Genomic DNA, 15,322 nt, shown 5'->3' with positions numbered 1-15,322 from the left:
ATTGGCTACACCCAAGGAAATGACAAGAGATATCAAGGCAAAAGCTAGACACAAATAAGGAAATGATGGCAGAAAAATCACAGGAATTCCCAACATAACATTAGAGAAATTGTATCATTTGTTTCAGTGATAAACAAAGGAAAAAATAGGAATACAAATCTCATTAATTTAAGGTTAATGATTCACACCTGACACTCTGTCAGAGATAGAATTGACTATCAGCAGGGAACAAATACCCCTTGAACATTAAGCTAGGTTAGTTTTTTTTTTTTTTACATAACAATCCTACAATTTTTTAAATTAAATTACATCATCACAGTCCAATTCCAGAAGCCTATGAATTTAACACAATAAATCCTCTTACCGAGTCAATATGGCAAGCCTGATTCCATTAACGGTTAATTACTTTCATGGAATCAGCGGAAGTAAAACTGGTTTACTGAATCGAGGGTTATAATCAGTGTGCAGTTTTGCATTCACCAAGCTCTTGCAGCCTGTATAGGCAGCCAGACCATATGATGTGCTGTGGATCAGGTAACACTCATTACACTGGGTCAGGAACAAAATACAATTGATCTGAGGAAAATGTTCAGTGGAATTTAGTCAGGGGGCCAAAACAGCTCAATTGGTATTAAATATTTATCAAAAATATATGCCAACAACATGTAAACATGTAGCCGCGGTGGCAGAGTGGTTAAGGCATCTGACATGCTGCTACCGCTAGCCCTCCTACACTGGGTCGCTGGTTTGAGACCTTCGTGGGGCAGTTGCCAGGTAATGGCAGTCAGTCGGTGTTTTTTCTCCGGGAACTTTGGCTTTCCTCCACCACCAAATCCAGGCACATTCTTATAAGACCGTAGCTGTACACGTTAACAGGATGTAAAACACAAACAAACAAACATGTACAAATAAAAGTCTAAGTAATATCCCACCGTGTCAGCTCCAGTGTAATCATTCCTTTCGGGTTGATCTCCACCGATTTGCCCCAGAACTTCAACTTCGGGTGGATGGACCCGTGGATCTTGAAATGTTTTGATTCCACCAGGAAAGCACTAACAGGCGGATGGTGACTAACCTGCTCACCGACCAATCGGAACCCAAGATCACTTCTAAAAGCACAAAACAATATCCATACTTTACTAATAGGTCAAAAAAAATTGTTATCTTCTTTTTTACTTTTTTTGTATTAAATGCTACACAACGTTAACTGCTATGATAATGAAGATGATAACGATGACGGTTATAATTGATGATGAATATGATGATGATGATGAAGATGATGACGGTTATAATTGATGATGAATATGATGATGAAGATGATGATAATGAAGATGATGACGATGACAGTTATAATTGATGATGAATATGATGATGAAGATGATGAGGATGATGATGAAGATGATGACAGTTATAATTGATGATGAATATGATGATGATGAGGATGATGATGATATCATAGTGAAAATGTTGATGACTATTTCATATTATATATTGAAGAGGATAATGAAAAATACTAATGATACACATGTCCACAAGTCCTGGGCTGTACTCATGAAACCGTTCTCATGCTCAAGCATGGATTCTGTGCTCAAACCAACTTTCTTGTAACTCACTCAAATCATGTCAAACGATCAAAAAGACAATGGTAAACATTGAAAATGTTATTTGATATTCTCTTTGTCAAATAATTGACAAAATAAGATTTCATATATTGATTTATAACTAGAAATAAGAAATTAGACTTGAGCACAAAATCCATGCTTGAGCATGAGAACAGTTTCATGAATACAGACCCCAGCTCCCTGGAATCATATTCAATGTACCATCAGGTACTGGAATTCAAAGCTGATATACTTCTAATTTTCAATGAACAATTATCTTTTGGGTTTCTTTAAAAACAAATCCACATCTTGAATATAAATGTAAGGTTGAACCTGGTCATTTGGAACTTGTACGAGTCCATCAGGCCTCCTGATGATAGATAAACTGATGTCTACCTTTGATGTGTGTTTAACGAATCAATGCAGGCCTTGATATTTGTTTACTGATCAAGCAAATATAAAAACAACAAAGCAGTCATGCCTACCTACGCCACCTAACGTAAACAGCATGAACATAAATGTATAGTGTTTGAATTTACTATTTTTGAATTGTGTATGGTTAACCAATGAGGGTTCAATACTTTACTGTTACTCCTATCTGAGCGACACCTTTCCTTTCTGAGATATTTAACTCTTTTCTGAATGACATCTTTCCTTTCTGAGATATTTGACTCTTTTCTGAATGACATCTTTCCTTTCTGAGATAGTTGACTCTTTTCTGAGTGATATCACTCCTTTTTAAGATAATTAACTCCTTTCTAAGTGATATCACTCCTTTCTAAGTGATATCACTCCTTTCTGAGAAAATGAACTCATTTCTTAGTGACATCATTCTTTTCTGATAAATATTCAAGACATGATCATCAAACTGTATCATACAATCATACGCCTGAAGAAGCCCTAGGGAGCAGTATACAGACGAGGGTTGTGGCCATGTGTGATATTTTTGTTAAATGGCTAACCCCTGTTTAATGATATGTAAAAAAAATATAAAAATAGAACTGTACTAAAATTGGTTTAAGCTTGATGAAGTGGGCTATGTGAGCTTCACATTTGTAAAAAAGGAAGAAGATTCTTTTTGGTTCGAGAATAAAGTTTTGGCAATAATCCGAAAGGGTGCAGGTTACACATGAAAAGCTAGCTTTACAGGAGGTAAAATTTTGACAACAGCACACGACGCACAATTGCAAAAAATCAAGTTTTACAACTTTACTGGGACCCAGATAATTCTGCAACCAGGTAGAGGTAATCTTTAATTTCAGACAGAGCTTAGGAAAAAAATTACTAGTTGCGGGGGTCAAATTTTGGGTTAAAAATAGCAATTTTTGGCATTTTTTGGTAATTTTTGATGTGGTAACCATGGTTTTCACACAAGTGACATACATAGAAAAAAGAGGTTTATACACTTCTCAGTACTTTATATGTATTGTAAATGTAATGCAGTTTACAAATATATATACATGTATACATGTGTTGTGTAGGGTAAATCCGCTGTGTTTACATTTCCTCGACATGTGCCTTGTTTATCAGAGTCGGGCCATTTCTACTGTATACTGCTTAGAAGGCAGAAAGGCCTAGCAGATGATCTGAAAAATTTATGTTTTTATTCTATATTTTCCATCGAAGGACTTATTTATTTATTATCTACTATATATATAATATAAAGTAGATAATAAATAAATAAGTCCTTGCGAAGGAAAATATAGAATAAAAACATAAATTTTTCAGATCATCTGCTAGGCCTTTCTGCCTTCTAAGGCTTCTTCAGGCGAAATATCAGGACAGTAATATCAGGATAATAATATCAGTAATATCAGGACAGTAATATCAGGACAGTAATATCAGGTCAGTAATATCAGGACAGTAATATCAGGTAATATCAGGACAGTAATATCAGGACAGTAATATCAGGACAGTAATATCAGGGCAGTAATATCAGGACAGTAATATCAGGACAGTAATATCAGAACAGTAATATCAGGACAGTAATATCAGTAATATCAGGACAGTAATATCAGGACAGTAATATCAGGTAATATCAGGACAGTAATATCAGGACAATATCAGGACAGTAATATCAGGACAGGACAGTAATATCAGGACAGTAATATCAGGACAGTAATATCAGGACAGGACAGTAATATCAGGACAGTAATATCAGGGCAGTACAGTAATATCAGGACAGTAATATCAGGTAATATCAGGACAGTAATATCAGGTGTCCTTTGTGTCACCTTCAATTTCATATATATATATAATTACTTAACTTATTTCTGCACGACAATTGCTCCCTTTTGAATAACTTAACTGTTTTTTGGAGTTACTTAAACTCAGTCTGAGTAATTTTAGTCCAGTACAAATAATTCGACTAATTTCTTGGCATTTTTATTCTTTTGCATGACTTAACTCCTTTCATAGTAATTTAACTCTTTGAGTTTTTATTCCTTTTGACATTATTTTTCCTTTTTGAGTAACTCTACTAAATGCTGAGTAGCAGCAGAAATATCCAGGGACATCTAAGCTGATAACACCAGGAGACAGTAATATCAGGTGTCCTTCGTGTCACCTTCAATTTCATAATTAATGAAGGGGAACGATGAGGTAATTTTCTGCTTGATTTAAACTTCAAAGGGAAGTGAATATCAACATAGAGAACTTTATAAGTATGAACGTAAGCTAGTATATATCAAAGTGTTTACACCTGTAATTCCAATATTTACCTATTAAATATCACTCCTTGATGAACACTGAATATTGATTGGTCCTGCTAAATTAGAGCCTGAAGCAGTTTTATAATTAGTTTTCTCATTCTAATGAAAGCTATAAAATAATTCCAGCATGAAATAAAAAACGATTTTGTATCTTCGACAGAAAGATGATACAGTTTAATGATCATGTCTTGAAATACACAGAATAAGATTTTTATCAACCTTATTGATCACGTAGAATCAATATATCATTATATAATTATGAATATCCTTACTATATACGGAGAAGGAAATGTGGAAATTCTCGAGACAGACAGAAGGGAAACATGGTTTCCGGAAACAAACAGTACATTATTTCACGAGAGAGAATGAAGAGGTCAATATCACCTCTTGAAATTGAGATTGGTTCTTTCATATAGCTGGCCTCCAGCTAAGAAAACTTTGATAGGTTTACACTATTGTGATTTACACTATTGTGATTTACACTATTGTGATTTCCAAATTGAAGTAGCAGTCACTTACAGTCTAATTTTCCCAATAAAAATCAGATATATACGATAACTTGTTATCTCCCTTTCTTTTTCGTTGCCATGACAATACATCTATTCATTTATACCATGCAGGTGACTCAGAGTAGACCAGGGGGCCCGACTACAGTCAGTGAAGTGGCCAGGGTTGGAATTGTTATCAATCTACAATTAGATCTTTGAGTGGGCTTATTACCAGGCATGGGCTTATTGCAGGATAAATACAGCATTCCTATTTTTGGTAGTCATTGTACGAAATTATGAGAAAATACTGTATACCGGGATTTTTTTTGCCAAGTCAAACATTTTCTTTGCCCATGAAGTTTCTATTTTTGCCCAGTGATAATTTTGCCCTTAAAGTTTAATTACTATGTATATCATATTGTTTACTTATATCCACTGTAATGAAAAATTTGCCCACATCACCAATGACGAAAAAGGCGAAAATTATACTCCAGCGAAAATTTCCCGGTATACAGTAAACTAGTGTACCAGTCCATAATACTGCTAAAAAAGTCGGAGGACACTGTATATTACCTGTTTAATTCAAACGTCTCCCCTAACAGCGGGTTGAAGGGTTTACCGATTCTGTCCCAGTTGGAGGAAATTGCCGATACTGCAAACGCTGACACATACTGTAAAACATAAACGATTTAGTGCCTGAGATTTTTGTTTCAGTAATTATCCCCAAACCTGTTCAATAAATCATCGAAATGTTTTGATTTAATTCTCTTCAAATTCCTATTTTCTTTGTGGGACAGCAAAATTTTCTTTTAGCAATTATACTTAAAAACACTATAACTCTGTCAAATGTTGCAAATTCATTATTTTCATATCTGAAATTTACTTTTGGAACAAATACAAACAAGAGGCCCAAGAGGGCCTGTATCGCTCACCTGAATATTTAAGCAGTCATAGCAAAATATTCTCATTAAATATTATATTGCACTAAAAATATTTCCCTCGCAAACTTTGTTAGCTCCATCTGTTGAAACTACCAGCAAAATATTATTATAAGATTCTATGCTTTTTGATTCTTCTTCAGAAGTTGCTTGACATATTTTTCCCTGTGATCTTGTAAGTAGGTCAATGTCATTTTCCTTCTCAAATTGGTTAGCTCTATTCCAAAAAGCTACCAGCCAAATCTTATGAATCCATTCCTTTTAGTTCTCAAGAACAAATCCATTAAAATGTTGTTGACCTCTGTGACCTCTAAAGTAGGTTGAGGTCATTTTCATTTGCAAACTTTGGTGAGCTCTATCCCGGGAAGTCACCAGCCAAATATTATAATTTTATGCCTTTTAATTCTTCAGAAGAAGCTGTTTGAACTGTTTGACATATTTGAACGCTGTGACCTTGAAAGTAGGTCAAGGTCATTTTCATTCGCAAACTTTGTTTGGCTCTTTCCCAGGAAGCCACCTGCCAAATATTAAGATTTTATAACTACCAGTTCTTCAGAAGAAGTCGTTTAAAGTGTTTGACATATCTGCCTCATGTGACCTTAAAAGAAGGTCAAGGTCATTTTCATTCTCAAACTTTGTTCGGCTCTTTCCTAGGAAGCTACAAGCCAAATATAGAGATTATATACCTTTCAGTTCTTCAGAAGAAGTCGTTTGAAGTGTCTGACACATTTGACTCCTGTGACCTTGAAAGAAGGTCAAGGTCATTTTCATTCTCAAACTTTGTCGGGCTCTATCCAAGGAAGCCATCAATCAAAAATCAAGATTCTATACTTTTCAGTTCTTCAGAAGAAGTCATTTGAAGCTTTTGACATATATGACCCCTGTGACCTTGAAAGTAGGTCAAGGTAATTTTCATTCTCAAACTTTGTTGGGCTCCATCCAAGGAAGCCATCAGCCAAATATGAAGATTCTATACCTTTTAGTTCTTTAGAAGAAGTCGTTTGAAGTTTTTGACATATTTGACCCCAGTGACCTTGAAAACAGGTCAAGGTCATTTTCGTTCCCAACTTTGTAGGGCTCCTACCAACGAAGCTTTCAGCACAATATCATGACTCTAGGCCTGTCCGTTCTTCAGAAGTCCGCCCTTCGTGCCAGGTGAGCTAAAAAATCCTGCTTTTTAACGCTTTGATTTAGTGTTGTCTTGTCCTTCATTTTTTTCAAAACAAATTGTTTTTGTCTCATGAATTTTTTTAATCTTGTCAGCTTCTTTTAAGTTGGAAAAGTAAATAATCCTCCCAACAACAACAACACAGAAAAGTACAAAATTATTACAAAAAGAAGCGGCCTATAGGGCCTGTATTACTCATGTAGATTTTTAAGCAATTATAGGAAACTATTTTCATTGAAATAAAGGTTACAAATATTCTTCTAATTTCGACTCCACCTTTCAGCAATAAAGAGAGGGAGGGGTGGGGGCAACATTCTGTCTTTATATAACAATTAATTCCCTGGTCCCAATACTTCATAGCAAAATTAGGCTGAAATATATCAACTAGTCTGAAGGAGTAGGTTTTCAAAGACTCATACACACAGATAACCCCTTTCGTGCCATGTACCTCGACTGTAGATGGAGCTATACATTCCTCCTGTTTATTGTTTCCCAGGTCAAAGGAAAAGAGGCTAATGAATTATTGCTGATCAGTTTTTACATAACAACAAAAAAAAAGAAATAAAAGTTTTGAACTTTTGAACAGAATGACCTATCACAATGCACTGATTACAGTAAAAAAAACTGCATTTAAAGACCACCTGCCTATAAAGACCATGTAAAAATATCACAAAACAGTACTTTTGGCATAGAAATCAAACTGTTCATCAAGACAACCTGTCTGTTTTAAGACTGTTTTGCTGTCTCATTTGGAAGTATTGTATTTCTAGTCATGTTACTTTGTATTTAAACATTAAATTTGCCATCAGTCACTCACAGCAAACCTTTCGGCTGGGTCGGACGCCATGCTGGCCTTCTCTAGTAGCGACGTGTACTCCATGTACTCAGATATTCTCTGGATAAAACTTAACGGCTCATTGAACACAACAGGCATGGTGATCTTGGACAGTTCCTGCAAGTACATAAAAGAAAATAATGGTTATTACAGGAAATGTTTAGTAATTTAAACAATTATCATACAAAGTTACTTTGATGATGAACACTGAAAAATAAAACGTCATTATTCTTTGGACGGGCTCTGGTAAAATAAACAGTCATTATTCTTTGGACGGGCTCTGGTAAAATAAACTGTCATTATTCTTTGGATGGGCTCTGGTAAAATAAACTGTCATTATTCTTTGGACGGGCTCTGGTAAAATAAACCGTCATTATTCTTTGGATGGGCTCTGGTAAAATAAACTGTCATTATTCTTTGGACAAGCTCTGGTAAAATAAACCGTCATTATTCTTTGGACAAGCTCTGGTAAAATAAACTGCCTGAAACAAACACATTTAAGTGAAAACTAATTTCTGGTTTTCCTTTTGAAAAGTCACCCTAGTTGTTTAGAAGCAACATGATAATAGCACTGATATTCAATAATATCTAACCTTAAAATTACTCATCATATAAGTGCATTATTTTATCTGATCTGAAAGATTTGAAATTTTCACACAAGTTTAGTATTCGTGATATCTTCTTCAGATGGTTTTATTCAATATTTGAAACTCTCCTAACGACAGCCTCAAATTCTGTGATTATCTCGTAAAAGATTTTTCCTAACACAGTCAAATCTTTACTAACTACAGACACAGAAGACTTAGAAGTGGTCTCTTCATGTAGACAGTTTCTAAATAATACAGTACACTGCTTTATGGAGATGAAAAAAAGGATGTTCTCCCGATCCCGAGACAGGAAGTCTTAATAATCTGGTCTCTCTGCGGAAGAGTTGACTGTATAATTTTTTTAATTTTTTTTTTAACTTTCACGAGGCCCCTCTAGATCTGGGCCAGACTCTCTACTTGACACAAGTTTACAAGTGGTAGCCATTAGTGTCTGATGCGGGGACGGATCAATGCTGTGACTGTAACACACAGACAGGCTGGTGTCCCTGCCTGGTAATCAACGGCTCAGTGACAATTCTAACCCCTCATCATCGTGTCACCAACAATTCTACCTCGTTAACCGAATTTCACATCGTGACAAATCAACAAAATTGTTTTATAAAGGAGTTACCAAAACAGATTTTTTTTCTACTTTTATCAAAATCTTTCCTTCACTTTCCTAAAACAAAACTTGTGACTAAAATGGAATGAGGACATACTGGTCACAGGTTCATGTCAGACTAGTTAACTGATATTTGCTTAAAAACATCTCTCGTGGGATAATTGGTAGTCAAATTTCCCGAGAAATAACTGAAAAGAATATATGAAATGCTATACACACTGTGACAGTCGTCTGTCTATCAGGATGTGTACGTGACCTTTTAATACTATAAGTATATAGAAGGCTTGCCATAGGCTTTACCTATGATAACATTAATTCATTTTATAGATTGCTATACAATGAAATATTCTGAAATGAACTATGACAAAAACAACTTTGTGTTTGAGCTTACGCAAAGTAAACTTTATTTCGTTCCTTTATATAAGGGGTACAAATCTACATTGCAAAATTTCCTAAATATCTGAGGCAAGTGTTTTTTTTTTAAATTACCGTAACTGTTCAAATTCTGCTGACGTTTGATTGAATTTATAAAATAGTTGTAGTATTTTGAAAGACAATGCATATCAACATTTGAAAGTTGAAGCATTTATAAAGAATGACCTTGATATGGTGGGATGGTTAACTGCAATCTAAAAATACTGTGTTGGTTTACACACGCATGTATTTTAACAGACAGTGCTATAGATATGCATAAACAAGAATGTCCGTGACTATATTAAGCTACCTCTACCGAAACTTAAAGACGCGGAGGTTCAATTATAGTTGACATTACCAGATGATTACCATGCATGTGTCGTTAACTGTAAGCTCGTTAGTTAACAGCTGTGTTAAAACAATAAACAATGGAGTCTTAATTAGGAATCTTTAGGAATCTTAAGTGTGTATCACCAGCACTCTCCCGCCATTCCAGAAGTGGCTACCACTGTTTTACCGTCCTCAGCATGCAAACTTTTTGTCTATTTCCCGTCCTGATTGGTTTAGGGAATACTTAAGTGTTTCTCAATCATCCTCTCAGGCTTGTGGCAAATTTCCTTAAGATAAGATAGCCTAATGCCAATATTGTTTTCACACAAAATAAAGGAATTTCGGTGTTGCTTATCTTGGAAAAAGAATATTTTAAGTTTTTCCTCAGAAAAGGAAAACTTGGGAGTTCCTCTCCAAAGGAAAACAAGAGGCCCAATGGGCCTGTAATGTAACATTAACATTAAGCTTGTAACAGGCAAAATATCAGTATCTATGACTCAAAGATCTGTTCTATATATATTAGTAATGGAGTAATTTTTAAATGAACTCATTTACCCCTGAAGACACATTTGAACCCTTCCAATTCAAAGGTTGGAATAGTTCATTGAGATAGAAAGAGCACAAACTTTATACCAAATGTTATTATTATACCATATGCCTTTGGTTGAGGAACACTGTTTACCAGAAATTGGAGAAATTAGATTAATAAGACAAGATAGAATTTACTTTTCGTAGGAAGCACTCACCACTTTTTTGTGTATTAATAACAATTCACTTATCCATTTTGTTAATTTAACAGCTACAAATCCAACACATGCCTTTTTGTTTTCACAGACTAATATTATAAATATTTCTATATCAGTCGCCTTTGATAAGAGCTTGAAGTCATTTCTTTGGTATAAATGATCACCCATCAAACATCTAATATAAACAGCATTATAGACTAGAAATATGTCTATAAGATATGGGTGTCCTGCTCAAACACTTACAAACTAAAGCAAGGTCAGAGAAGTCAATGTCACAATGTCATCGTTCTCTACGTATAAAGGCACATAATCATGGGAAGTTGCGTGACCCTAGCTGTAGTACTTAGTCCATAACTGACTTAGGATCAATGTCCCACTGCACTGTGGTTTTTTCTATACACAGTAACCTCCCCTTTACTTCCGTTTGGATATAACTTTAGCACAGTTGGACCACGATGCTTCCATTTAAAACCGGGTAGCTCAATTGGTTAGTGATGGTATATAAATCTGAAGTCCAGGGTTCAAATCTCGGTCTAGCCCTGCTGAAGTTTTACACGACAGGATACTGTTGTCTATTGTACTTTGCTTATTTCGTCTTTATTGTTTCTCATGACATACTGTAAGGTATGGGTTTCCTTTCAGAAACGATCTATCAATGCTATAGTCAGGCCGGAAAAAAACCCGGTTTCCAATCCATAGTAACAGTTTTTGGCAGCAGTACAGGGGCACAGAAACTAGCTGGATGTCTAAGTATGGACAAGGTTTTAAACATGATGTGCCTGTACCATTTCATGGCAGGACATACAAAATGTCATCTGTATAATTTAAGCTTTCTTTACAAGTGTTTCCATCTTGTTTGTTTGTCCCTTTTTATAAATCTAACCAAGCCAATCAAATCTTTAATTGTTTTCTTGATAATTTTTCTTTTCATTTTCAAATCAAGTATAATATCTTTTGGTGTTTTAGTTAAAACATTTAAATGCAATTAACAATAGAGCCTGCTCCTGCTCTATCTGGTTTTAAACATCAATATACTAATTGAAAGCTACAGCTAAATCTTCACCCTTTTAGCACTGAAATTCTGATCAATACTTTCATGTACTGGTACTGAAGCTATAATGTTTGTAATGAGTAATATGATTGGCTAATCTCACAACAGATGTTGAAACAAGGTTCCTGATTGGCTATAATTCCTGAGGTAGCTACTGAAGAAACTCTGTTTATTGTCTTGACTGATACATCTTTAAATTCACTCAGTCTGCTCCTTTGTCAATTCAATTTAGTTTTAGCAGCTACAATAAAAACCTGTGAACAATCTCTACACTTCTGATCAATACACTTCGCCTCTCATACACATTTGATAGACACAGGCTACTGGAGGGTACTGCAGCCGTCAGTACAAATATTGACTGAACCCAGTTTTTGAAGATTGAGATAAGTTTTTCTAATTGTGGAATTTTTAAAGAAGTCCACATGTTTGGAACTGCATAAATATATTCCTCGGTAGAACATTTAATGTTAACTTGCTTAACTCATTCACCCCTAAAGACACATTTGAACTGTTCCAATTCAAAAGTTGGAATAGTTCATTATGAAAATTCAAAGGTGAATGAGTGAAACACGTTTTAGTCATAAGTATCCCAATTATTTTTTTTGCTAAATCATTTGTTGTCAATATTTTGTTCGAGACCCTTTGACGTTGAGAAAACAGTCTGATAAGTGAGTCACACAAGGTGGTCTTGCACACGTACATTCGACGGCGCCGTAAGCCGATCTGATAAACTCGTTCAAACACTGCATCCAACAAATTTACGGGTTCAGTATATCTAAATTAGTGTACATGGTATTCATTTATCTTTTCCAGTACCGTAGTAAGCACAAATACGTCCGATATGCTTGATTAGAAAGTATAAGTATCGCCTTGAAACACCATGTCGAAGTGCCGATTTTCGGCCTTTCAGATAACTTCAAACAATAGGCCCTATATCGTATCTGACTGTGTACTTTCGTGGTTAGACGTTTTAGAACTTCAAGTGATCGAGAAAAGTTATTTAGCATCGCAGTTATGCAGTTTTTAGAACAGCAAACCGTTCAGAATTACTCTGACGGTCGCTTGTATTCGTCCTTTTCCTTTCAAATGTGTTCTACTGCCATTTACATTTGAAATGTATGATCTTTTTAAATATCTTTATATTTATTTTTACATAAAACATGAATTACGGTGAATGTAAACAAAGGAAAAATAATTATCAATATTGCATCACTGAGGCTACTTTTGATTTGGATTTTATTACCGTAAAAACCCATGTAATTTGCGCACCTGTGTAATTTGCGCAGGTACTTTTTGAGGCTGAAAATCGGGAAAAAAGCTTCTACTCGAATATTTTGCGCACCCAAAAAATCGATCTCTGAATTTTGTTTTTAAAAATATATTTCTATGATTTTTTTTTCATTGATGTAAAATGATATTTGAAACCAAGAAGAAACTACGTAAAATGTGTATTTTGTTGCTTGTTTTCTTTAAATTTAGATGATCACACATGACACACACGTGTGCGCATATCGGCATACATCAATTCATTTTAGCAATATTTTACATAAAACATTTACTTGCTTACAATAACATATCAATTAATAAGTAATTCGATGTTTAGTAACCACTGGTGCATATCTCCTGGTGAAAGACATAATTAGATACCTTTTATTGATCATAATTACGATCAGTGAGAAGGGCTCATCATGGCGGCTTGGGTTACGTCACTTCAAACCAGGTCATGTCACAGTTCAGTTTGGCCACGGAATTAGATTATCTAAGTCCGTGGTTTGGCGATATCTTTTACAAATTACAATGCAGTAATTAGCTAACACTATCTCTGTGATTACCCGTAATCAATAGCTCTTCTAATTGAAATGATTTGCAGTCGCTATCGACGGACCGTGTTGTTGTTTTTTCACTCGCCAACACGTGGCGTGAATTACGAAGCCCTACTGCATTGTCATAACAACAGACTGATTTAACTGATAAGTGATTATAAAAAACATGTTTCTACTAGAAGCGTGGACAATCAATACATCCTCTTCAAATCTACTCCAAGGAAAAAAATAGTTAACGCAGACTATTTTTACGATGCTTCATTTAATAAATATTGAAATAATTCACGAGGTTATTATCAATCACGTGTTTACGTAATGTTAGACGCGAGATCAACATGAAAGTGAGGCGGAAAAAAACCATGCTATACTGTCCCTGGTTTACGCATAGGCGATTTGAAAAAAACTTACAGAACTTACATGGAACGGAGCTTAAATTGAACAACTACATTTTCGTAATAGAATGGGGAAACACCCCGAGATGTCGAAACGTAATGTCGTAAGTTGATCGGCTATTCTCTGGCATAGGAATTTGGCTACACTTTTTTTGTTAACGGTTACCTATTTAATAATACTTTTCACCTAAACTCACATAACAACACATTATGTATCTTTTATTAATGTTTGACATAAATAAATTTGTTGACCGTCATTTGTCTTAAGAGTTCCGTGTACCAAGGGAAATAATCCAAGATGGCGATCTCCCAGAATCGTCGATCTTTTCCTGAAAAAAACTTGAAATTTTCTATACCTGTGTATTTTACGCACCCCCCACTTTGGGTATTAAATTTCTGAAAAAAAAGTGCGCAAATTACATGGGTTTTTACGGTAGTTTTATTTTTTGATTGAAGGCATGTAATTAAACGCGAATAATATCTTATTTGAACTTTTCAAGCTAGATTTTTTCACGATTCCTGTGTCAAGAAAATGAGATAAAGGCTGATTTTTCTCTCTTTTGAAAAAATAAATAAAAAAGTTCTGGTGGAAATTTTCAGCATTTTAATTTAAGATATATTTTCTTAAAATTACAGCCATGTAATCTGAAAGGATTAAAAAAATATCACATTATGGATTAAATTATAAACATCATGTATAACATTTTTTTTAATTTAACAGAATACTCCTTAATTTAGCAACATATTGAATAGTATTGCATTTCAAACAAGAGGCCCATGGGCCTTAACGGTCACCTGAGTCCTACAATATTTATTTTTGTTGTTGAAATATGTACCAATTTGAGTAAAAAATAGTATAATGTTAACTTAACTTTGTCAGGACCATGAGCTGATCATTCCTAGACCAATTTTAAGTGAGATCGGCCTATTAGAACTTAGTAGCAAAATAGCGGCCATGGCAGCCAAATTGTATTTCTGATTGACCCGAAAAATAACAACACTTTGTCAGGACCATGATTCGATCATTCCTACAAAGTTTCAGTTCAATCGGCCAAGTAGATCTTTACTTTAAGTTTGAAATAGTTTACCAAAATGGCAGCTGTGGTGGCCATATTGGATTTCTGATCGACCTGAAAAATAACAACACTTTGTCAGGACCATGAGTCAATCATTCCTACAAAGTTTCAGTTCAATCGGCCTAGCAGAACTTGACTTTAAGTTTGAAATATGTTTTCAAAATGGTGGCCGTGGCGGCCATATTGGATTTATGATTGACCTGAAAAATAACAACACTTTGTCAGGACCATGAGTCGATCATTCCTACAAACTTTAAGTTCAATCGGTCCAGCAGAACTTGACTTTAAGTTTGAAATAGGTTTTCAAAATGGCGGCCGTGGTGGCCATATTGGATTTCTGATCGACCCAAAAAATAACAACACTTTGTCAGGACCATGAGGCGATCATTCCTACCAACTTTCAGTTCAATCGGTCCAGCAGAACTTGACTTTAAGTTTGAAATAGGTTTTCAAAATGGTGGCTGTGGCGGCCATATTGGATTTCTGATCGACCCGAAAAATAACAACACTTTGTCAGGACCATGAGACGATCATTCCTAC

The 15,322-nt window shown here is 35.0% G+C and overlaps 1 protein-coding gene across 1 annotated transcript in view; it reads right to left on the bottom strand.

Moving 5' to 3' along the window:
- The window catches only part of LOC110464907 (oxysterol-binding protein-related protein 1-like), a 126,459-nt gene that overhangs the window by 15,942 nt on the left and 95,195 nt on the right, over nucleotides 1-15,322 (bottom strand). Inside the window, exons 17-19 of the mRNA XM_021520374.1 lie at nucleotides 7,724-7,858; nucleotides 5,374-5,471; nucleotides 933-1,109 (exon numbers count right to left, since the gene is read on the bottom strand). Of these exons, the coding sequence (XP_021376049.1) occupies nucleotides 933-1,109; nucleotides 5,374-5,471; nucleotides 7,724-7,858 (410 nt within the window). The remainder of the gene's footprint in view (nucleotides 1-932; nucleotides 1,110-5,373; nucleotides 5,472-7,723; nucleotides 7,859-15,322) is intronic.

Source organism: Mizuhopecten yessoensis, unplaced genomic scaffold (assembly GCF_002113885.1).
Source record: "Mizuhopecten yessoensis strain PY_sf001 unplaced genomic scaffold, ASM211388v2 scaffold11041, whole genome shotgun sequence".
NCBI lineage: Eukaryota > Metazoa > Mollusca > Bivalvia > Pectinida > Pectinidae > Mizuhopecten > Mizuhopecten yessoensis.
Note: the sequence above shows the minus strand (reverse complement) of the source record. Positions and strands in the feature narration are given on the sequence as shown.